Genomic DNA, 14,142 nt, shown 5'->3' on the forward strand with positions numbered 1-14,142 from the left:
TGTGTTACAGCAGAATAATACGTTGTGTTAACAGTAGAATAATACGCTGTGTTACAGTAGAATAATACGCTGTGTTACAGTAGAATAATACCCTGTGTTACAGTAGAATAATACGATTTGTTATAGTAGAATAATATGATGTGTTACAGTAGAATAATACGCTGTGTTACAGTAGAATAATACGCTGTGGTACGGTAGAATAATACGTTGTGTTACAGTAGAATAATATGCTGTGTTACAGTAGAATAATACGTTGTTACAGTAGAACAATATTCGGTATTACAGTAGAATACTACGCTGTGTTACAGTAGAATAATACGCTGTGTTACAGTAGAATGATACGCTGTGTTACAGTAGAATAATACGTTGTGTTATAGTAGAATAATACGCTGTGTTACAGGAGAATAATACGCCGTGTTACAGTAGAATAATACGCTGTGTTACAGTAGAATAATACGTTGTGTTACAGTAGAATAATATGCTGTGTTACAGTAGAATAATACGTTGTTACAGTAGAACAATATTCGGTATTACAGTAGAATACTACGCTGTGTTACAGTAGAATAATACGCTGTGTTACAGTAGAATGATACGCTGTGTTACAGTAGAATATTACGTTGTGTTACAGAAGAATAATACGCTGTGTTACAGTAGAATAATATGATGTTACAGTAGAATAATACCCTGTGTTACAGTAGAATAATATGATGTGTTACAGTAGAATAATACCCTGTGTTACAGCAGAATAATATGTGTTACAGCAGAATAATATGATGTGTTACAGTAGAATAATACGCTGTGTTACAGTAGAATAATATGTTACAGTAGAATAATACGCTGTGTTACAGCAGAATAATACGTTGTGTTAACAGTAGAATAATACGCTGTGTTACAGTAGAATAATACGCTGTGTTACAGTAGAATAATACCCTGTGTTACAGTAGAATAATACGATTTGTTATAGTAGAATAATATGATGTGTTACAGTAGAATAATACGCTGTGTTACAGTAGAATAATACGCTGTGGTACGGTAGAATAATACGCTGTGTTACAGTAGAATAATATGTGATACAGTAGAATAATACGCTGTGTTACAGTAGAATAATATGTGTTACAGTAGAATAATACGCTGTGTTACAGTAGAATAATATGTGTTACAGTAGAATAATACGCTGTGTTACAGTAGAATAATACGCTGTGGTACGGTAGAATAATACGCTGTGTTACAGTAGAATAATATGTGTTACAGTAGAATAATACGCTGTGTTACAGTAGAATAATATGTGTTACAGTAGAATAATACGCTGTGTTACAGTAGAATAATATGTGTTACAGCAGAATAATATGATGTGTTACAGTAGAATAATACGCTGTGTTACAGTAGAATAATATGTTACAGTAGAATAATACGCTGTGTTACAGCAGAATAATACGTTGTGTTAACAGTAGAATAATACGCTGTGTTACAGTAGAATAATACGCTGTGTTACAGTAGAATAATACCCTGTGTTACAGTAGAATAATACGATTTGTTATAGTAGAATAATATGATGTGTTACAGTAGAATAATACGCTGTGTTACAGTAGAATAATACGCTGTGGTACGGTAGAATAATACGCTGTGTTACAGTAGAATAATATGTGTTACAGTAGAATAATACGCTGTGTTACAGTAGAATAATATGTGTTACAGTAGAATAATACGCTGTGTTACAGTAGAATAATATGTGTTACAGTAGAATAATACGCTGTGTTACAGTAGAATAATACGCTGTGGTACGGTAGAATAATACGCTGTGTTACAGTAGAATAATATGTGTTACAGTAGAATAATACGCTGTGTTACAGTAGAATAATATGTGTTACAGTAGAATAATACGCTGTGTTACAGTAGAATATGTGTTACAGTAGAATAATACACTGTGTTACAGTAGAATAATATGCTGTGTTACAGTAGAATAATACGTTGTGTTATAGTAGAATAATACGCTGTGTTACAGGAGAATAATACGCCGTGTTACAGTAGAATAATACGCTGTGTTACAGTAGAATAATATGATATGTTACAGTAGAATAATACGCTGTGGTACAGTAGAATAATACGCTGTGTTACAGTAGAATAATACGTCGTGTTACAGTAGAATAATACGCTGTGTCACAGTAGAATAATATGCTGTGCTACAGTAGAATATTACGCTGTGTTACAGTAGAATAATACGTTGTGTTAATAGGAGAATAATACGCTGTGTTACAGTTGAATAATACGCCGTGTTCCAGTAGAATAATACACTGTGTTACAGTAGAATAATACGCTGTGTTACAGTTGAATAATACGCCGTGTTACAGTAGAATAATACGCTGTGTCACAGTAGAATAATACACTGTGTCACAGTAGAATAATACGCTGTGTTACAGTAGAATACGCTCTGTTACAGTAGAATAATATGTTACAGTAGAATAATACGCTGTGTTACAGCAGAATACGCTCTGTTACAGTAGAATAATATGTTACAGTAGAATAATACGCTGTGTTACAGTAGAATAATACGCTGTGTTACAGTAGAATACGCTCTGTTACAGTAGAATAATATGTTACAGTAGAATAATACGCTGTGTTACAGTAGAATAATACGCTGTGTTACAGTAACATAACACAACATTACAGTTGAATAATGTGACGCATTGCAGTAAAATTACTTGTTAGAGTAGAACAATCGATGTCATAGCAGAAATAATGCAAGGTGTTGCAGTAAAATCACAAGACGTCTTACTGTAACACATGTTACACTAGAATTCAATGACATCTTTCAGTAGAATAACACGCCGTGTTCCAGTAAAATCACGTTTCAGTAGTGTTTTACGATGCTTTGAGACAAAACAGCTTAAACAATAACACACACACACGCACACACACACACACACACACACACAAGGACAAAAATAAACAGAGAGAAAGACATGAGGAAAGGAAATCATGCGAGTTACCGCTGATAGTTTCTCACACATCTTCTCCTCCCAGCCGTCTTCTGGAGGCATCTCAGGGATCAACACCCAGTCCGCCCCGCAGGCCAGAGCGCTCACCAAGGCCAGATAACTGACATCATGAACACACACATCCATCAGAAACAGATTATTGACGACTGATTACCGTGTCTGGATCTGGAATCAGCCTTTCTTACCCGCAGTGTCTGCCCATGACCTCCAGCACAAACGTCCTCTGGTGGCTGAAAGATAAGAATCCAGGTGAGTTCAGGACTGACACGGTCCCCTGCAGAGGTCGCCTGTGTCTCACCTCTGAGCTGTTGTCATGATGGCGTCCACCACCTCGATGATTCGGTGCAAAGCCGAGTCTGTGCCGATGGTCATGTCGGTTCCACAGAAGTCGTTGTCTATGGAGCCCACCATGCCCACGATGTGGAGGGCGGAGTACTTCTGGACAGCGTCCGCTTCGATCAGCCCTGAAACATCCAGGAGGTTTAGGCCCAGACGTGTCAAACATAAGGCCCGGGGGCCAAAACCGGACCGCTAGCCGATCCTCTGATGTACACGTACATACGTTTAAATTCTAGAAAATGTGATTAGAAGGTGAAATACTGGCTCGTCCACCAGATAGCTAGAATCAGTCTAAATATTGCACATGTCAAGACGTAAATATTATAGAAATGCATAAAATATGAGTACTATGATACTTATATAAAAAACATAAATATCATACCAAAAACATGCTGAAAAAAACTAATGCTGAATCTATTTTTAAGATGTCAATATTTATTTTATTTATTTATTAATAATAAAATTAAAGATCTTTTTAATTTATTCAATAAATTATATTATATATCTATATCTATCTATCTATATATGTATATGTATGTATGTACGTATGTATGTATGTGTATATACATATATATATATATATATATATATATATATATATATATATATATATATATATACACACATACATACATATACATATATATATATATATATATACACATATGTATATATATATGTGTGTATATATATATATATATATATATATATTCATAGATTTCATATAGAAAATATGCACGACAACAATATTCCATAAATAAAAATGAGTGATATAAATTTATTATTGAGGCAAACAGAATTAATTTTAGCTTGTTTCTTTCTAAAGGTAAACGATTTAAATAAACATGATTGGATGATTGGGGCTGCAATGATTTCTGTTGTCATGGTGACATTGTTCTGGCCCGGCTGACGGACACCAGATGGTTCTGTATGTGGAACCTGGACTAGAGTCTAAGAACACCTGGTGGACAGGTAGTCAGTGTTAAAGCAGTCAGATGTATCACCTTGCTCCACCAGTTCTCCCAGTAACCCGCTCCACTCCTCCCGGAACAGGTTGGCGCCGGTCAGACTGCCGTCTCCACCAATCACACACAGGTTGGTGATGCCGCGCTGCACCAGGTTGTGTGCTGCCTTCAGGCGTCCCTCGTGAGAACGGAACTCTTTGCAGCGGGCGCTGCCGATGACGGTGCCTCCCTGATGAAGACGCAGCAGAAATGTTTCCAGTCAACCTTCTCATCTTCCTCATATCTTCCTCTCTGACTTCTATCACAGCTTTATTACAAAATGGGGAATGTTTCTACTAAAATGTGTCGCAGAGACAAGAAACTATATGAAATCTGGTAAATCGCTTCATGTTGACGTCTCAAAGCCGCAGCAGCGAACACGTTTCGTAAAGAAAATAATATAAATAAGTTTAATATAAATTACTATATCAACATAAATATTATTAGCGCCATCATCTAAATTATTATTAGTATGATATTTATTATAAAACTATAATAGTTAATATGAAACAATACAAATAAATAAATAAAAAATTACATTATTATTATTATTATTATTATCATCATCACCATTATTATCATTATTTACTAATATTATTAAACCATGAACGCATAGTGATAAAGTCGTGAAATTATTTGTACAAGTTTAAACATAATTCATGTCCTTAATCTTGTTCAATACTCACCACTTGTAACATGCTGGAGACACTTTCCCACGTCGCCTCCTTGATGTTTTCCCCTCCATCCACCATACCCTGATAGCCCTGATAGAAACAGATCAAACACGTCGCCCATACCCTGATAGAAACAGATCAAACACGTCATCCATACCCTGATAGAAACAGATCAAACACGTCGTCCATACCCTGATAGAAACAGATAAAACACGTCATCCATACCCTGATAGAAACAGATCAAACACGTCGTCCATACCCTGATAGAAACAGATCAAACACGTCGTCCATACCCTGATAGAAACAGATCAAACACGTCATCCATACCCTGATAGAAACAGATCAAACACGTCATCCATACCCTGATAGAAACAGATCAAACACGTCGTCCATACCCTGATAGAAACAGATCAAACACGTCGTCCATACCCTGATAGAAACAGATCAAACACGTCGTCCATACCCTGATAGAAACAGATCAAACACGTCGTCCATACCCTGATAGAAACAGATCAAACACGTCGTCCATACCCTGATAGAAACAGATCAAACACATCATCCATACCCTGATAGAAACAGATCAAACACGTCGTCCATACCCTGATAGAAACAGATCAAACACGTCGTCCATACCCTGATAGAAACAGATCAAACACATCGTCCATACCTTGATAGAAACAGATCAAACACATCATCCATACCCTGATAGAAACAGATCAAACACGTCGACCATACCCTGATAGAAACAGATCAAACACGTCGCCCATACCCTGATAGAAACAGATCAAACACATCCTCCATACCCTGATAGAAACAGATCAAACACATCGTCCATACCCTGATAGAAACAGATCAAACACGTCGTCCATACCCTGATAGAAACAGATCAAACACGTCGTCCATACCCTGATAGAAACAGATCAAACATGTCGTCCATACCCTGATAGAAACAGATCAAACACATCCTCCATACCCTGATAGAAACAGATCAAACACGTCGTCCATACCCTGATAGAAACAGATCAAACATGTCGTCCATACCCTGATAGAAACAGATCAAACACATCCTCCATACCCTGATAGAAACAGATCAAACACGTCGTCAAATACCCTGATAGAAACAGATCAAACACGTCGCCCATACCCTGATAGAAACAGATCAAACACGTCGTCCATACCCTGATAGAAACAGATCAAACACATCCTCCATACCCTGATAGAAACTGATCAAACACGTCATCCATACCCTGATAGAAACAGATCAAACACGTCGTCCATACCCTGATAGAAACAGATCAAACACGTCGTCCATACCCTGATAGAAATAGATCAAACATGTCGTCCATACCCTGATAGAAACAGATCAAACACATCCTCCATACCCTGATAGAAACAGATCAAACACGTCGTCCATACCCTGATAGAAACAGATCAAACACGTCGTCCATACCCTGATAGAAACAGATCAAACATGTAGTCCATACCCTGATAGAAACAGATCAAACACATCCTCCATACCCTGATAGAAACAGATCAAACACGTCGTCCATACCCTGATAGAAACAGATCAAACACGTCGCCCATACCCTGATAGAAACAGATCAAACACGTCGCCCATACCCTGATAGAAACAGATCAAACACGTCGTCCATACCCTGATAGAAACAGATCAAACACGTCGTCCATACCCTGATAGAAACAGATCAAACACATCCTCCATACCCTGATAGAAACAGATCAAACACGTCGTCCATACCCTGATAGAAACAGATCAAACATGTCGTCCATACCCTGATAGAAACAGATCAAACACATCCTCCATACCCTGATAGAAACAGATCAAACACATCATCCATACCCTGATAGAAACAGATCAAACACGTCGTCCATACCCTGATAGAAACATATCAAACATGTCGTCCATACCCTGATAGAAACAGATCAAACACGTCGTCCATACCCTGATAGAAACAGATCAAACACGTCGTCCATACCCTGATAGAAACAGATCAAACATGTCGTCCATACCCTGATAGAAACAGATCAAACACATCCTCCATACCCTGATAGAAACAGATCAAACACGTCGTCCATACCCTGATAGAAACAGATCAAACACGTCGTCCATACCCTGATAGAAACAGATCAAACATGTCGTCCATACCCTGATAGAAACAGATCAAACATGTCGTCCATACCCTGATAGAAACAGATCAAACACGTCGTCCATACCCTGATAGAAACAGATCAAACACGTCGTCCATACCCTGATAGAAACAGATCAAACATGTCGTCCATACCCTGATAGAAACAGATCAAACACATCCTCCATACCCTGATAGAAACAGATCAAACACGTCGTCCATACCCTGATAGAAACAGATCAAACACGTCGCCCATACCCTGATAGAAACAGATCAAACACGTCGCCCATACCCTGATAGAAACAGATCAAACACGTCGTCCATACCCTGATAGAAACAGATCAAACACGTCGTCCATACCCTGATAGAAACAGATCAAACACGTCATCCATACCCTGATAGAAACAGATCAAACACGTCGTCCATACCCTGATAGAAACAGATCAAACACGTCGTCCATACCCTGATAGAAACAGATCAAACACGTCGTCAAATACCCTGATAGAAACAGATCAAACACGTCGCACATACCCTGATAGAAACAGATCAAACACGTCGTCCATACCCTGATAGAAACAGATCAAACACATCCTCCATACCCTGATAGAAACTGATCAAACACGTCATCCATACCCTGATAGAAACAGATCAAACACGTCGTCCATACCCTGATAGAAACAGATCAAACACGTCGTCCATACCCTGATAGAAATAGATCAAACATGTCGTCCATACCCTGATAGAAACAGATCAAACACATCCTCCATACCCTGATAGAAACAGATCAAACACGTCGTCCATACCCTGATAGAAACAGATCAAACACGTCGTCCATACCCTGATAGAAACAGATCAAACATGTAGTCCATACCCTGATAGAAACAGATCAAACACATCCTCCATACCCTGATAGAAACAGATCAAACACATCCTCCATACCCTGATAGAAACAGATCAAACACGTCGCCCATACCCTGATAGAAACAGATCAAACACGTCGCCCATACCCTGATAGAAACAGATCAAACACGTCGTCCATACCCTGATAGAAACAGATCAAACACATCCTCCATACCCTGATAGAAACAGATCAAACACATCCTCCATACCCTGATAGAAACAGATCAAACACGTCGTCCATACCCTGATAGAAACAGATCAAACATGTCGTCCATACCCTGATAGAAACAGATCAAACACATCCTCCATACCCTGATAGAAACAGATCAAACACATCATCCATACCCTGATAGAAACAGATCAAACACGTCGTCCATACCCTGATAGAAACAGATCAAACACATCATCCATACCCTGATAGAAACAGATCACACACGTCGTCCATACCCTGATAGAAACAGATCAAACACATCATCCATACCCTGATAGAAACAGATCAAACACGTCGTCCATACCCTGATAGAAACAGATCAAACACATCCTCCTTACCCTGATAGAAACAGATCAAACACATCGTCCATACCCTGATAGAAACAGATCAAACACGTCGTCCATACCCTGATAGAAACAGATCAAACATGTCGTCCATACCCTGATAGAAACAGATCAAACACATCCTCCATACCCTGATAGAAACAGATCAAACACGTCGTCCATACCCTGATAGAAACAGATCAAACACGTCGTCCATACCCTGATAGAAACAGATCAAACACGTCATCCATACCCTGATAGAAACAGATCAAACACGTCGTCCATACCCTGATAGAAACAGATCAAACACGTCGTCCATACCCTGATAGAAACAGATCAAACACGTCATCCATACCCTGATAGAAACAGATCAAAAACGTCGTCCATACCCTGATAGAAACAGATCAAACACGTCGTCCATACCCTGATAGAAACAGATCAAACACATCCTCCATACCCTGATAGAAACAGATCAAACACGTCGTCCATACCCTGATAGAAACAGATCAAACACGTCGTCCATACCCCGATAAACAGATCAAACACGTCGCCCATACCCTGACAGAAACAGATCAAACACGTCGTCCATACCCTGATAGAAACAGATCAAACACGTCGTCCATACCCTGATAGAAACAGATCAAACACGTCATCCATACCCTGATAGAAACAGATCAAACACGTCGTCCATACCCTGATAGAAACAGATCAAACACGTCGTCCATACCCTGATAGAAACAGATCAAACACGTCGTCAAATACCCTGATAGAAACAGATCAAACACGTCGCCCATACCCTGATAGAAACAGATCAAACACGTCGTCCATACCCTGATAGAAACAGATCAAACACATCCTCCATACCCTGATAGAAACTGATCAAACACGTCATCCATACCCTGATAGAAACAGATCAAACACGTCGTCCATACCCTGATAGAAACAGATCAAACACGTCGTCCATACCCTGATAGAAATAGATCAAACATGTCGTCCATACCCTGATAGAAACAGATCAAACACATCCTCCATACCCTGATAGAAACAGATCAAACACGTCGTCCATACCCTGATAGAAACAGATCAAACACGTCGTCCATACCCTGATAGAAACAGATCAAACATGTAGTCCATACCCTGATAGAAACAGATCAAACACATCCTCCATACCCTGATAGAAACAGATCAAACACATCCTCCATACCCTGATAGAAACAGATCAAACACGTCGCCCATACCCTGATAGAAACAGATCAAACACGTCGCCCATACCCTGATAGAAACAGATCAAACACGTCGTCCATACCCTGATAGAAACAGATCAAACACATCCTCCATACCCTGATAGAAACAGATCAAACACATCCTCCATACCCTGATAGAAACAGATCAAACACGTCGTCCATACCCTGATAGAAACAGATCAAACATGTCGTCCATACCCTGATAGAAACAGATCAAACACATCCTCCATACCCTGATAGAAACAGATCAAACACATCATCCATACCCTGATAGAAACAGATCAAACACGTCGTCCATACCCTGATAGAAACAGATCAAACACATCATCCATACCCTGATAGAAACAGATCAAACACGTCGTCCATACCCTGATAGAAACAGATCAAACACGTCGTCCATACCCTGATAAACAGATCAAACACGTCGCCCATACCCTGATAGAAACAGATCAAACACGTCGTCCATACCCTGATAGAAACAGATCAAACACGTCTTCCATACCCTGATAGAAACAGATCAAACACGTCATCCATACCCTGATAGAAACAGATCAAACACGTCGTCCATACCCTGATAGAAACAGATCAAACACGTCGTCCATACCCTGATAGAAACAGATCAAACACGTCGTCAAATACCCTGATAGAAACAGATCAAACACGTCGCCCATACCCTGATAGAAACAGATCAAACACGTCGTCCATACCCTGATAGAAACAGATCAAACACATCCTCCATACCCTGATAGAAACTGATCAAACACGTCATCCATACCCTGATAGAAACAGATCAAACACGTCGTCCATACCCTGATAGAAACAGATCAAACACGTCGTCCATACCCTGATAGAAATAGATCAAACATGTCGTCCATACCCTGATAGAAACAGATCAAACACATCCTCCATACCCTGATAGAAACAGATCAAACACGTCGTCCATACCCTGATAGAAACAGATCAAACACGTCGTCCATACCCTGATAGAAACAGATCAAACATGTAGTCCATACCCTGATAGAAACAGATCAAACACATCCTCCATACCCTGATAGAAACAGATCAAACACATCCTCCATACCCTGATAGAAACAGATCAAACACGTCGCCCATACCCTGAAAGAAACAGATCAAACACGTCGCCCATACCCTGATAGAAACAGATCAAACACGTCGTCCATACCCTGATAGAAACAGATCAAACATGTCGTCCATACCCTGATAGAAACAGATCAAACACATCCTCCATACCCTGATAGAAACAGATCAAACACATCATCCATACCCTGATAGAAACAGATCAAACACGTCGTCCATACCCTGATAGAAACAGATCAAACACATCATCCATACCCTGATAGAAACAGATCAAACACGTCGTCCATACCCTGATAGAAACAGATCAAACACATCATCCATACCCTGATAGAAACAGATCAAACACGTCGTCCATACCCTGATAGAAACAGATCAAACACATCCTCCTTACCCTGATAGAAACAGATCAAACACATCGTCCATACCCTGATAGAAACAGATCAAACACGTCGTCCATACCCTGATAGAAACAGATCAAACATGTCGTCCATACCCTGATAGAAACAGATCAAACACATCCTCCATACCCTGATAGAAACAGATCAAACACGTCGTCCATACCCTGATAGAAACAGATCAAACATGTCGTCCATACACTGATAGAAACAGATCAAACACGTCATCCATACCCTGATAGAAACAGATCAAACACGTCGTCCATACCCTGATAGAAACAGATCAAACACGTCGTCCATACCCTGATAGAAACAGATCAAACACGTCATCCATACCCTGATAGAAACAGATCAAAAACGTCGTCCATACCCTGATAGAAACAGATCAAACACGTCGTCCATACCCTGATAGAAACAGATCAAACACGTCGTCCATACCCTGATAGAAACAGATCAAACACGTCACCCATACCCTGATAGAAACAGATCAAACACGTCCTCCATACCCTGATAGAAACAGATCAAACACGTCCTCCATACCCTGATAGAAACAGATCAAACACGTCCTCCATACCCTGATAGAAACAGATCAAACACGTCGTCCATACCCTGATAGAAACAGATCAAACACGTCGCCCATACCCTGATAGAAACAGATCAAACACGTCGTCCATACCCTGATAGAAACAGATCAAATACATCGTCCATACCCTGATAGAAACAGATCAAACACGTCGTCCATACCCTGATAGAAACAGATCAAACACGTCGTCCATACCCTGATAGAAACAGATCAAACACATCATCCATACCCTGATAGAAACAGATCAAACACGTCGTCCATACCCTGATAGAAACAGATCAAACACATCCTCCTTACCCTGATAGAAACAGATCAAACACATCGTCCATACCCTGATAGAAACAGATCAAACACGTCGTCCATACCCTGATAGAAACAGATCAAACATGTCGTCCATACCCTGATAGAAACAGATCAAACACATCCTCCATACCCTGATAGAAACAGATCAAACACGTCCTCCATACCCTGATAGAAACAGATCAAACACGTCCTCCATACCCTGATAGAAACAGATCAAACACGTCGTCCATACCCTGATAGAAACAGATCAAACACGTCGCCCATACCCTGATAGAAACAGATCAAACACGTCGTCCATACCCTGATAGAAACAGATCAAACACGTCGTCCATACCCTGATAGAAACAGATCAAACACGTCGTCCATACCCTGATAGAAACAGATCAAACACGTCGCCCATACCCTGATAGAAACAGATCAAACACGTCCTCCATACCCTGATAGAAACAGATCAAACACGTCCTCCATACCCTGATAGAAACAGATCAAACACGTCCTCCATACCCTGATAGAAACAGATCAAACACGTCGTCCATACCCTGATAGAAACAGATCAAACACGTCGCCCATACCCTGATAGAAACAGATCAAACACGTCGTCCATACCCTGATAGAAACAGATCAAATACATCGTCCATACCCTGATAGAAACAGATCAAACACGTCGTCCATACCCTGATAGAAACAGATCAAACACGTCGTCCATACCCTGATAGAAACAGATCAAACACATCATCCATACCCTGATAGAAACAGATCAAACACGTCGTCCATACCCTGATAGAAACAGATCAAACACATCCTCCTTACCCTGATAGAAACAGATCAAACACATCGTCCATACCCTGATAGAAACAGATCAAACACGTCGTCCATACCCTGATAGAAACAGATCAAACATGTCGTCCATACCCTGATAGAAACAGATCAAACACATCCTCCATACCCTGATAGAAACAGATCAAACACGTCGTCCATACCCTGATAGAAACAGATCAAACACGTCGTCCATACCCTGATAGAAACAGATCAAACACGTCATCCATACCCTGATAGAAACAGATCAAACACGTCGTCCATACCCTGATAGAAACAGATCAAACACATCGTCCATACCCTGATAGAAACAGATCAAACACGTCGTCCATACCCTGATAGAAACAGATCAAAAACGTCGTCCATACCCTGATAGAAACAGATCAAACACGTCGTCCATACCCTGATAGAAACAGATCAAACACGTCGTCCATACCCTGATAGAAACAGATCAAACACGTCGCCCATACCCTGATAGAAACAGATCAAACACGTCGTCCATACCCTGATAGAAACAGATCAAACACGTCGTCCATACCCTGATAGAAACAGATCAAACACGTCGTCCATACCCTGATAGAAACAGATCAAACACATCCTCCATACCCTGATAGAAACTGATCAAACACGTCATCCATACCCTGATAGAAACAGATCAAACACGTCGTCCATACCCTGATAGAAACAGATCAAACACGTCGTCCATACCCTGATAGAAATAGATCAAACATGTCGTCCATACCCTGATAGAAACAGATCAAACACATCCTCCATACCCTGATAGAAACAGATCAAACACGTCGTCCATACCCTGATAGAAACAGATCAAACACGTCGTCCATACCCTGATAGAAACAGATCAAACATGTAGTCCATACCCTGATAGAAACAGATCAAACACATCCTCCATACCCTGATAGAAACAGATCAAACACATCCTCCATACCCTGATAGAAACAGATCAAACACGTCGCCCATACCCTGATAGAAACAGATCAAACACGTCGCCCATACCCTGATAGAAACAGATCAAACACGTCGTCCATACCCTGATAGAAACAGATCAAACACATCCTCCATACCCTGATAGAAACAGATCAAACACATCCTCC

The 14,142-nt window shown here is 40.1% G+C and overlaps 1 protein-coding gene across 1 annotated transcript in view; it reads right to left on the reverse strand.

Moving 5' to 3' along the window:
- Window positions 1–14,142, reverse strand: part of LOC306770673 (ATP-dependent 6-phosphofructokinase, platelet type-like) — a gene marked incomplete at its 3' end in the record, with an annotated part of 43,200 nt that overhangs the window by 15,765 nt on the left and 13,293 nt on the right. The window contains exons 2-6 of the mRNA XM_079259570.1: window positions 5,026–5,103; window positions 4,340–4,529; window positions 3,295–3,460; window positions 3,182–3,226; window positions 2,988–3,096 (exon numbers count right to left, since the gene is read on the reverse strand). Coding sequence (XP_079115696.1) covers window positions 2,988–3,096; window positions 3,182–3,226; window positions 3,295–3,460; window positions 4,340–4,529; window positions 5,026–5,103 — 588 coding nt within the window. The remainder of the gene's footprint in view (window positions 1–2,987; window positions 3,097–3,181; window positions 3,227–3,294; window positions 3,461–4,339; window positions 4,530–5,025; window positions 5,104–14,142) is intronic.

Source organism: Telmatherina bonti (genome assembly GCF_933228915.1).
Source record: "Telmatherina bonti genome assembly, chromosome: 20".
Classification (NCBI taxonomy): Eukaryota; Metazoa; Chordata; class Actinopteri; order Atheriniformes; family Telmatherinidae; genus Telmatherina; species Telmatherina bonti.